Below are 12,574 nucleotides of genomic sequence, written 5' to 3'. Positions count from 1 at the left end.
CCGGAAAGCGGTGCGTTAGACCGCACGGCCAACCGGGCGGGCAAGAGTGGAGTACTAGCAGATAATATATAGCAGGAACGTATTTGTTGTTAAATAATGTATTCCAGAAATCGTTTAATGTGGGATATGAGTGTCCTTTGGAAGTTGCGTTTTCTTGAAAATTGGGGGAAAATCGGCAGAATTGTAACAAACAGCCCTAGAAATGTAAACAGCCTCATATTAAGGGCTTATTTCAATAGTGGTACAAGTCCATTTTTGTTCATATTGAGATACAGAGTCGTAAAGTTAAATGAGCGCTGAAAAATCTGCCGTTGAGATACCAGAAATATTCAAGCATATGGCTTCTTGCTAGAGATGAACCTTTCTTTCTGTTTGTTTGGCTCATTAATTTCAGAAGCTTTATAGACAGAAAAGTGGAGGTAATGGACTTGTACCACTATTGAAGTAAGCCTTTCATATGTAGATGTGCTTGCAGAAAATACTATTGGGCGTGGAACTCTGCTAGAAATTGAGAAAAAACGAAATTGTGAATATCACCTGAATTTGTTGCTACTGTTGTTTGACCGAGGAACAGAGCACGAATGCTAAGTTGTGTCTCATGATGCTGGGTACCAGAAGAGAGGTGGTGATGGGCAGGGTGGTGGTGCGGGATTAATAGGAATGCACTAACTGAATGGGGAAAGGAAAACAGACATTTTTGGATCATAAAATATGGTCAATAAGGTAAAACGTACTGGAGTCATAAATTATGGTAATTAACATTAGGCTAAAGCAGAGCACAGGTGCACTAATCAGTGCCCATCTTGGATCATAAATTGTGGTGATTAAAATTATGGCTATTGGCCATTAATTAGATGTTAAATAAACACAACTAAGACCACAAGTGAGTGGTTTGTTTACATAATGATACTAGAGTAAGTGCCAGTTTGTTTGCACAAGGAGAACAGTAGACCCTTTGGCTCATAACAGCCAGCATCTATACCACGTAGTCTAAGTGAGGAATAAAACATTTCATTCAAATAAGATGGTCGCAGCTGAACCACGATGCCTTTTAACCGATATCTGAGTGCTTTGGACTAAAGGCTTAGGAAACAACTGAAGTTGTTCCCCAGTCGTGCAACAATTCAACGACAATGTTGAGAAAATTTTTTCATTATCCTTAACTTTTACGCACTAGAGGATTGTCATGTCCCCGCTCTCTGTCTCATTCTGTTTGATGAAGTTTGTAGGTATCCTGCGCATCGTACAAGCTGCCACGCAGTTTATCAGTAGCACTAGCAGTAGGTTGCTGTCAAGAGGCTGCCTTACCTGCTCCATGATGTCGTGGGCTCCCGAGCAGTACAGGAAGATCTGGATGCCCACCATAGGCAGGGCAGCCCAGCACTTGAGGACGGCTCCCACGTCAGTGCTCTGCAAAAACAGCAACACGACAGGCGTATCGCATTTTCTGTTTTCATATATTGGTCAAATCTTTGAGCGGAACAAAAACAAGACTCCGTAGAAATTACACAACGGACTTTTGTACCAAATTTCATAGTCAGACGATGAGGGAGGTGGACAAACGGGGTATCCAATTGACCAGCGGGAGGTCTAGTTTTGCAGAGAAAGATTTATTTGCTTGAAAGTAATCAGAGTAATTAATGAAAAGTTAGTGATCTGAGGGGAAATTGAAATACTTCACGGACAGCTGCTGCTGAAGTATCAAAAAATAACAAATATCAGTATAAATTGAAACTTTTCTGATTTCTCTTGATCTATATACTCTTAATAATGATCGAATACCGATCGATATGTAAATACGTCGTAATTCATGCTTTCTGAAGAGAACTTAAAAATAAAAATAATTGATATAAAGAAATGGTGGAGGGCTTTATGAAGTGATTTGTCTAAAAGTAAGAAACATAATAGATTAGAGAATCATCCATCAGACATGCCTTTGAATGCTGGTCGAAATCATTTAAAAATGTGGTCGAGGATATTTGTCTGGCGGCATTTCACTCACTGATCTTCTTACGTGACTAACGTATGAGCATCTCGGCTGCTGTACACGATTTCGATCATAATTCAAAGACTCGTTAACATTACTCTATGTTGTTGTTGTTGCGGTCTTCAGTCCAGAGACTGGTTTGATGCAGCTCTCCATGCTACTCTATCCTGTGCAAGCTTCTTCATCTCACGGTACCTACTGCAACCTACATTCTTCTGAATCTGTTTAGTGTATTCATCTCTTGGTCTCCCTCTACGATTTTTACCCTCCACGCTGCCCTCCAATGCTAAACAGGTGATTCCTTGATGCCTCAGAACATGCCCTACCAACCGATCCCTTCTTCTAGTCAAGTTGTACCACAAATTTCTCTTCTCTCCAATTCTATTGAATACCTCCTCATTAGTTATGTGATCTACCCATCTAATCTTCAGCATTCTTCTGTAGCACCACATTTCGAAAGCTTCTATTCTCTTCTTGTCTAAACTGTCCACGTTTCACTTCCATACATGGCTACACTCCAAACAAATACATTTAGAAATGACTTCCTGACACTTAAATCTATACTCGATGTTAACAAATTTCTCTTCTTCAGAAACACTTTCCTTGCCATTGCCAGTCTACATTTTATATCCCCTCTACTTCGACCATCGTCAGTTATTTTGCTCCCCAAATAGCAAAACTCCTTTACTACTTTAAGTGTCTCATTTCCTAATCTAATTTCCACAGCATCACCCGATTTAATTCGACTACATTCCATTATCCTCGTTTTGCTTTTGTCGATGTTCACCTTATATCCTTCTTTCAAGACACTGTCCATTCCGTTGAGCTGTTCTTCCAGGTCCTTTGCTGTCTCTGACAGAATTGCAATGTCATCGGCGAACCTCAAAGTTTTTATTTCTTCTCCATGGATTCTAATTCCTACTCCGAATTTTTCTTTTGTTTCCTTCACTGCTTGCTCAATATACAGATTGAATAACATTGGGGATAGGCTACGACCCTGTCTCACTCCCTTCCCAGCCACTGCTTCCCTTTCATGTCCCTCGAGTCTTATAACTGCCATCTGGTTTCTGTGCAAGCTGTAAATAGCCTTTCGCTCCCTGTATTTTACCCCTGCCACCTTCAGATTTTGAAAGAGAGTATTCCAGTCAACATTGTCAAAAGCTTTCTCTAAGTCTACGAAGGCTAGAAACGTAGGTTTGCCTTTCCTTAATCTATTTTCTAACATAAGTCGTAGGGTCAGTATTGCCTCACGTGTTTCAACATTTCTACGGAGTCCAAACTGATCTTCCCCGAGGTCGGCTTCTACCAGTTTTTACATTCGTCTGTAAAGAATTCGTTTAGTATTTTGCAGCCGTGGCTTATTAAACTGATACTTCGGTAATTTTCACATTTGTCAACACCTGTTTATTTGGGATTGGAATTATTATATTCTTCTTGAAGTCTGAAGGTATTTCGCCTGTCTCATACATCTTGCTCACCAGATGGTAGAGTTTTGTCATGACTGGCTCTCCCGACGTCATCAGTAGTTCTAATGGAATGTTGTCTACTCCCGGGGCCTTGTTTCGACTCAGGTCTTTCAGTGCTCTGTCAAACTCTTCACGCAGTATCATATCTCCTATTTCATCTTCATCTACATCCTCTTCCATTTCTATAATATTGTCCTCAAGAGCATCGCCCTTGTATAGATCCTCTATATACTCCTTCCACCTTTCTGCTTTCCCTTCTTTGCTTAGAACTGGGTTTCCATCTGAGCTCTTGATATTCATGCAACTGGTTCTCTTTTCTTTAAAGGTCTCTGATTTTCCTGTAGGCAATATCTATCTTACCCCTAGTGATATGCGCTTCTACATCCTTACATTTGTCCTCTAGCCATCCCTGCGTAGCCATTTTGCACTTCCTGTCGATCTCATTTTTGAGACGTTTGTATTCGTTTTTGCCTGCTTCATTTACTGCATTTTTATATTTTCTCCTTTCATCAATTAAATTCAATATCTCTTCTGTTACTCAAGGATTTCTACTAGCCCTCGTCTTTTTACCTACTTGTTCCTCTGCTACCTTCACTATTTCATCTCTCAAAGCTACCCATTCTTCTTCTACTGTATTTCTTTCCCTCATTCTTGTCAATCGTTCCCTAATTTTCACCCTGAAGCTGTCTACAACCTCTGGTTCTTTCAGTTTATCCAGGTCCCATCTCCTCAAATTCCCACCTTTTTGCAGTTTCTTCAGTTTTAATCTACAGTTCATAACCAATAGATTGTGGTCAGAGTCTACATCTGCCCCTGGAAATGTCTTATAATTTAAAACCTGGTTCCCGAATCTCTGTCTTACCATTATATAATCTGAGACCTTCCAGTATCTGCAGGCTTCTTCCATGTATACAACCCTCTTTTATGATTCTTGAACCAAGTGTCAGCTATGACTATGTTATGCTCTGTGCAAAATTCTACCAGGCGGCTTATTCTTTCATTCCTGACTCCCATTCCATATTCACCTACTATGTTTCCTTCTCTTCCTTTTCGTACTACCGCGGCCCAGTCACCCAAGACTATTAAATTTTCGTCTCCTCTCACTATCTGAATAATTTCTTTTATCTCATCATACATTTCATCAATCTCTTCTTCATCTGCGGAGCTAGTTGGCATATAAACTAGTACTACTGTGGTAGGCGTGGGCTTTGTATCTATCTTGGCTACAATAAGACGTTCTCTATGCTGTTAGTAATAGCTTACCCCGCTCCTATTTTTTATTCGTTATTAAACCTACTCCCGGATTACCCTATTTTTATTTTGTATTAGAAACCTGTATTCACTTGACCAGAAGTCTTGTTCCTCCTGCCACTGAACTTCACTAATTGCCACTATATCTAACTTTAACCTATCCATTTCCCTTTTCAAATTTTCTAACCTACCTGCCCGATTCAGGGATCTGACATTGCACGCTCCGATCCGTAGAAACCCAGTTTTGTTTCTCCTGATAACGACGTCCTCCTGAGTAGTCCCCGACCGGAGATCCGAATGGGGGATTATTTTACCTCCGGAATATTTTACCCAATTGGACGTCATCATCATTTAACCATACAGTAAAGCTGCATGTCCTCGGGAAAAATTACGGCTGTAGTTTTCCCTTGCTTTCAGCCGTTCGCAATACCAGCACAGAAAGGCCGTTTTGGTTAATATTGCGAGGCCATATCAGTCAATTAACTATGTTGGTGTAATTTTCAGATAAAAAACCTCACTTCTTTGTCCTGTGTACAAATCACCACCATGGATACATGCTAATGATGGGGTCGTACAGACTTACTGTTTTTGCTGCCAGTTTTATGGCGTACTAGCGGCTTTTGTCTGTAAATCACTATCTGCGTTCTTTTCATATAATAGAATATGTATCGTTAAATAACATTTTGCTTACTGTCTGATCAATTCTTCTTAATTATGTATTAATTCTGATTTGGGCTCCATATACATTTTTTAAATTTCTCGCTTTCCCTACAGCAGTCATCCTAATATTTGTTTCACTATTCTTGCTTCTTTGTTGTTTCCAGAATGAGATTTTCACTCTGCAGCGGAGTGTTCGCTGATATGAAACTTCCTGGCAGATTAAAACTGTGTGCCGGACCGAGACTCGAACTCGGGACCTTTGCCTTTTGCGGGCAACTGCTCTACCATCTGAGCTACCCAAGCACGACTCATGCCCCGTCCTCACAGCTTTACTTCCGCCAGTACCTCGTCCCCTACTTTCCAAATTTCACAGAAGCTCTCCTGCGAACCTTGCAGAAGTAGCACGCCTGGAAGAAAGGATATTGCGGAGACATGGCTTAGGCAAAAGGCAAAGGTCCCGAGTTCGAGTCTCGGTCCGGCACACAGTGTTAACCTGCCAGGAAGTTTCATATCAGCGCACACTCCGCTGCAGAGTGAAAATCTCAGTCTGGAAGCATCCCCCAGGCTGTGGCTAAGCCATGTCTCCGCAATATCCTTTCTTAAAGGAGTGCTACTTCGGGAAGGTTCGCAGGAGATCTTCGGTGAAGTTTGGAAAGTAGGAGACGAGGTACTGGCGGAAGTAAAGCTGTGAGCACGGGGCGTGAGTCGTGCTTGGGTAGCTCAATTGGTAGAGCACTTGCCCGCGGAAGTCAAAGGTCCCCGAGTTCGAATGTCGGTCCGTCACACAGTTTTAATCTTCCAGGAAGTTTCTTTGTTGAGTGTTAGTTATTAAATTGTGTTATTCACATATTTTAAGTACTACTATTTACACTATTTCGAGTCTCAAAATCTCTATTTCATAATTATGTCCGTATTTCTCTGCTTCCTAAGTATGGTTAATCCATATCTTCCTCTCTTGTAGATAAACTGCGAGTCAAAGAGGCCTACTTCCTTCTTTCTCCCGATGTCCTGTAAATTTGATTTTTGGATGCGTATCATTCACTGTTTTTACCAATTCCCCATATAATTTCAACCCTTTACGGAACTTTTTCTCGCTGATCCGCCGCTCCACACATACAAAATAACGAAACGAAAAAAGTTTATGACTTACTACATTTTCGCTGTTCGTGGGGTGAAACGGCAGCATCAGGCATGACTGTTTAATTTATTGCATCTTTACTACTAACTCTATCCGCAACACAGTTTGCAAACAGTATCCATTTATACCGCTGAATGTACCTGCAAATTTGTCATTGCACGACGTATAGCTCAGGAGATACGACGTGACAGACATCCTCAAACGGAAAGGTATTTACCTAAACTATACTCATCCGGTGTTTGATATTGAGCTCACTTTGTTGCTGCAAACTGACTTTAATTAGAATTTTGCGTCTTCAGCTTTGATGCTTTTAAGCGTTTAACGCCAAATATTTAACATTTTACATCATTTGTTAAGTACTGAGACGTTTACAGCTGTTGTTATACAAGAGAGTTCTGTTCTTTAAGGAATCGATGGTTTGAGCATTACTGCTAATAATATAACATCAATAACGTGCCGTCTGTTAATACGAAGTAATGAGTGATGTCGGTGACGATGGGCTGATCATATCATGAATTTCTTGTTCACGGTCGGGGTACTTGTTCTGGTCGATGGTAATACGAAAACGGGTATTTATGTAATATTTGTTAGACAACTGCATGCTTCAAGCACTTGGAAACAGTTTACAATCTGACTTTTCTTGTATCAGCATCATAATGATCTTTCCAACAAAGAGTGGACCATTGCATTATTCTTCAACAAAGATGGACTGGCCAGCTCGAAGTCTGACCCGAAGTCACAGAATATGTTAGGGAAGAAATGTCTGCATTCCAGATTAAACTATTATCGTACTGTACCGAAGACACCAAAAGGCAGTGGAATGTGGCATTCTGGCGCAGCACAGTTAATCAGGCGACTTTGAAACTAAGTCTGTCCGTGAGGCTGTTGTATTTGTGATTCTTTCTGCATCTTTTGAGACAAATCTCAGCGAACTGAGAACAGGGCATAGCGACTGTCACCTAGGAATCAGCATTCTCCTGATAAGCAAGGCAAACAATCTAAATACCCCGGGCGGAACTGGAGGATTATAACTGGATGGTGTTTCACGTACGACCTAACTTTTGTTGCGAGAGAACCATATGACGCTTCGTCCCATCTCTCGGAAAAATTAGGCTGGTGGCGTTTCGGTATTATGGAAGGAAACAGATCCTGGTCACAATACGTCAGAAGTCTGTAGAAACCCCTTCCAAAGATTAAATATTATAACAACAGGAAAACCATCTCGAACACACGATTAGTTATGATCACACCGGACAAAAAAATAGGCTCATTGGTTGATTTTTCCGTCGGTTCTTGGTAGAATATTTTGTACATTATAAATAAAAACACACACAACACTAGCGTAATATTCTACAATATTTATTATTTATTTCACAAACTGGTTTTCGCCCTTTACTCCATCATAGACATCAGTGGTCATACCTTCAAGGTGTATACGAAACCTACCACCACGATATTGTAGTACCTGACGATTCTCAGCGCCCAGTGACTCATAAAATGCTGCCTTTCGTTCGTCGCCTAATGTCCAGCCAATTGAGTGAAGACAACTTCAAAACTGAATTAACAAATAGCATCAAATAACTGGCACTCTCCTACCTTGGTGGACTTCATAATGCACAAAAAAGTAGAAACAACAAGTATACTCTCTTTTTTATCCTATTCTGCACCCACCACCTCGAGAGCGCAATAAATGGTGCACAATTCCATGTTTAAGAAAAGTTTCACTGAATGTAGCCGGAAACCTTAAATTCAGGAGCTCTAAAACCTCATTTTATGTGCGCAACATTGTTGGACACTTCTTGCCCTATAGTAAAGACAGGACTTCAGCTATTGAAAACAGATGAATACACAGAACACTTGCAATAATGGCAAATTATATACAGGCCAGTTTCCATGGGCAACATACACCCGCTTGAAGAAACACCATAGAAGTTAGAAAAGAGGGTCTACTTTTGCAGAGCACCTGATTGAAAAAAGGCCTAGTTACAAGGAGCTACATGAAGTATTACATCACATACATAAAGGAAGGAAGAAGAACTACCTTGAAGCAATGGAAATCAATAAACGTAACTCCGTTTGTCAAAGCTTAGTATTGAATGACCAGACACAGTTACTCGTCACTTTTACGTCTGAAGATTTCTCTGTGTTGAGAACGAAATTCTGTGTTCTATTTGCAAGAAACTCTCCAGTCGAGTCAAAGAGCTGCTCTGATATTCCGCACACTCGTATTTTGCTCATTAGGCGTTTATTATTCACAATCACGTGCCTCATTTTTTCTTTTATTTCAGTTCCTAAACTTCCTCTAGTCCAGTTAAAAAAAATTTACTTTCTATAATCACAGCGGCTTAACCTTGTATGTTCATATGTCCGAAGGAATGTTGCATCGAACTTTTACCAACACAGGCAATGCAATATCGTAATATCGTACCCTGTCTGGCACGATGGTCTGACTTCGGCGACGGACAGACTACGCAAGTTTCTTCGGGTATACCACATCCACCTGAAACCATTTATTGATGATTAGATTTCATCTCCATCTACACCGATAATCCGCAAGCCCGTAGCAGTGTATGGCGGAGGGTCCGTTGATCTGCTGTCGTCGACTTCTCTGACTTAAGATATTGATGTTGTTATCCAGTATATACGCCCGACTTTACGTTATATCTACATATCAGATGGAGCAGCCACAAAAATCTTCACTGTAACGGCGACTAAATTTCGGGTTTCCATAATAATAATTAATGTTGGCTTTTTGCACTGTCGACCACCCTTCATTTGTTGCTGCGTTACCGAAGACAAGATACTTAACAACGTCTTTGGATGTTAGTTATTATTTCAACTTCCTATTTCCGACGTTACTACTTATCCGCACTGTTCCTGATTTTGTATTATTTCTGTCCAATTGGAAATGAAATGTTAAATAGCTTTTAAGTACAATTTTACGCTTTGGAATATATCATCACCGGAGCATTCTTCATCCAGAGATACAGCTTGCAGCTTGCCTATGAATATCATTGACCAATTCACAGGCTACTGTGGAAATCTCTTTAGTTTTTTTATTAACAACAGTTAATAATAATTAAGCGACCATGAATGATTGCGTTTTGTATATAGGGAATAGGAGAGTTGATCCTACAATTACTCTTAGCAATTAAAATGTCCGTGATTTTTACGGTTCGTCACTCAAAGATGTTATAGTAAGGATTATCGTCCCTTACTATTACTTCGATACAGTCATTCAAACTTCGTACGCTTTTACTTTCACAAAGCTAAGTGTCCAATTACGTTCTTATATTCAATTTAACGTCCCTTCGTATAGTCCACAGACCCTGTTATCTGTTATTCGGCATGTAATAGAGTTTAATACTGAGCGCTACTTTCTCTCGCGCACACGGCAATGCCAGCTATATCGCACGCCGCAGCTGCGTAGACTTATTCAGAGCGCAGGAAACAAGAGAACTAAGAATACCCGCGCATGGTTTATAGAGTAGAATTTATAAACAAAAGTAGCCGCGTTAAACCCTCTTTGATTTCCCTGAAGCGCTACCTTGCTGCGGGTGTTATTCTGATGAGATTATATATCGATAATTTTAATTAAAACTTATTCAGTGCTATTAATTATATCCGATCACCTCTCCCCAATACGAGAATAAGCCTGATAATATTATTCTCAGTTAAAAGAGCAGTTATACACTGTCACTCCCCTCTCCCATCCTTCATTGTTCCAGTTGTAAACGGTCTGTGGGATGAACGATTGCTGGTAAGCTTTCGTGTGTGCCCGAATGTCTTCAAATTTAATTTCATGGTCTTTTCCCGAGGGAAGCAATATACTGGCCGATTCTTCTAGGAACGTACGCTGTCAGAACTTTAACAGTAAATTACAGCATGATACAGAACGCCTGTCTTGCAGCATTTGCCGTCGGAGTTGGTTGAGTGTCTTCCTGACGCTTTCGCATTTGCTAAATGAACCTGTAGCGAAACGTGCAGCCCTTCTTTGGATCTTCGCTAATTACTCAATAAATCCCATCTTGTACAGATCCCCGACTGAAGAGCAATATTCAAACATTGGTCGAATGAGGGTTTCGTAAGCTACCTCCTTTGTGGAGGGCTACACTTTCTTAGGATTTTCCAGTGGCTCTCAGTCTGGCATTTGTCTTGCTTACAATTAGGTTTATGTGTTCGTTCCACTTTAAATCACTCCGTGCGCATACTCTTCGATATTATGTGGATGTGACTACTTCCAGTGATTGTTCTGCAATCGTGTAATCATACAATAATGGATCTCTCTGCCTTTTTATGCACTATACGTTATATTTCTATATGGTATATGTTGCGTATCAACTGTCAGTAGCTGCACCAAGCATCGATACTCTACAGCTCTTTTTGTACAGTAGAATTTTGATGAGGACTGGGTCCACAGTCTTCGTGAAATTTTTGAATGAAGTCATTCCGCTTTAGGCTGTTAAAATATTATTCACTGTGATTGCAGTTTCAACACATTGCCATTTCCAAGGATTCTGGAACCAATCAGTTACCAAATAAAATATACGAATCACAAAACTGACAAACGTCGATAAATACAAATTTCAAAACTACTTACACGGGATGTTGTATCGCACTTAATAACATAAAGCTGTGACATGCTGGAATATAGCTCTCAGCAGTATAAAAGCAAATTAATGTGGTGGTGTGGATGTATCCGCTGTTCCATACATCATGCGTGCACACGTTAGAAAGCTGGCGAAATAACAGCGGATATGATACAACGATGCAAACATGCAAAGAGCAGAGTCCAAAGATAGTAATATTTAGAATCGATATCATGTAGTTTGTAAAGTGTGTGCTACTGTGGTCCGTCTACCACGCCTGCTACATGAGATTTTGATTTAAGTGTTTATCTTATCTGGCGTCATTTTACCAGCTTTCTAACGTGTGCTCGCGCGGTGTATGGAACAGCGAATAAATTCATAGCGCCACATGCATTTGCTTTTACCTTGCTGGGGACTGTATTCCAGCATGTCACGGCTTTATGTTACTGACAATGAGTGGGTTACAACATCCCACTCACGCAGCTTTGAAATTTTCATTTTTCAACATATGTCAATTTTGTAAGTACGCATATTTTATTTGGTGACTGATTACTTTCAGAATGCTTGAAAATGATCATATGCTGAAACTGCAATTGCAATAAATGATATTTTAACGGCCTAAAGCAAATTTGATGAAAGCTACTAATAATTTGGCTTTACCGTAAAGGTCGGTCACGAGACCAGTGATAACCAAAAGCGTTGTACACTTAGAAACGCTTCCAAAACGAAGCAAAGAGCCTTCTTTATAAAAACGTCGTCAAGGTTCTAAGCTCTCTGAGATAGTTGGTAAATCTGCTGACGTTTTTCAAACGAACTCTGCGTTCCGTGAAAAATAATCGAAATGGATAGCAAATTTTATTAACACTAATACTAACAAGATAAAAGCGTCACGACAGACTATTTTTGGAATTGCATAGTAACGGAAACCTCTCAGCCTCACCTCAGGATTCATTAAAAAGTAAACAAGCTACAGTGGTACACCCACATTTCTAAAAAGTCAAGTGTAATGGTACGCCCAAATTTCTAAAAATGTCAAGTAATAAGCAGTAACAAAAAATATGGGAACCCTTGATTGAAGGGGTCAGTCGGGGTGGGACAGTGTTTCTGGATGTTCATCAAACCAGGGACGTATGCATACAGCCCTATGAGCACTGCTGTTGACATTTTGGAAGAAGAGAGTGTCCACAACATACTCATCCTTAAGATGTAGTAGAAAGGGCAGCACTTGGTTAGCGAGAATGTTATAATAAACAATCCCGGTAATCTGAATGAATGGCTCCAAGAAATGCTACGAAAAATACCCCCAATTTGGAGCATATACTGTACCCGAGCTTTATGAATCACCTTGTCCGCAGCTCGTGGTCTTTTGGTAGCGTTCTCGCTTCCCGCGCACGGGGTCCCGGGTTCGATTCCCGGCGGGGTTAGGGATTTTCTCTGCCTCGTGATGAATGGGTGTTGTGTCTTTCATCATCATTTCATCATC

The 12,574-nt window shown here is 40.4% G+C and overlaps 1 protein-coding gene across 1 annotated transcript in view; it reads right to left on the bottom strand.

Annotated features, from left to right (window-relative positions):
- The window catches only part of LOC124612290 (odorant receptor 7a-like), a 53,223-nt gene extending 51,819 nt beyond the window's left edge, over positions 1 to 1,404 (bottom strand). Inside the window, exon 1 of the mRNA XM_047140397.1 lies at positions 1,309 to 1,404. Within this exon, the coding sequence (XP_046996353.1) occupies positions 1,309 to 1,365 (57 nt within the window). The 5' untranslated portion in view covers positions 1,366 to 1,404. The remainder of the gene's footprint in view (positions 1 to 1,308) is intronic.
- Positions 1,405 to 12,574: the final 11,170 nt, after the last annotated feature.

Source organism: Schistocerca americana, chromosome 4 (assembly GCF_021461395.2).
Source record: "Schistocerca americana isolate TAMUIC-IGC-003095 chromosome 4, iqSchAmer2.1, whole genome shotgun sequence".
NCBI classification, from domain to species: Eukaryota; Metazoa; Arthropoda; class Insecta; order Orthoptera; family Acrididae; genus Schistocerca; species Schistocerca americana.
Note: the sequence above shows the minus strand (reverse complement) of the source record. Positions and strands in the feature narration are given on the sequence as shown.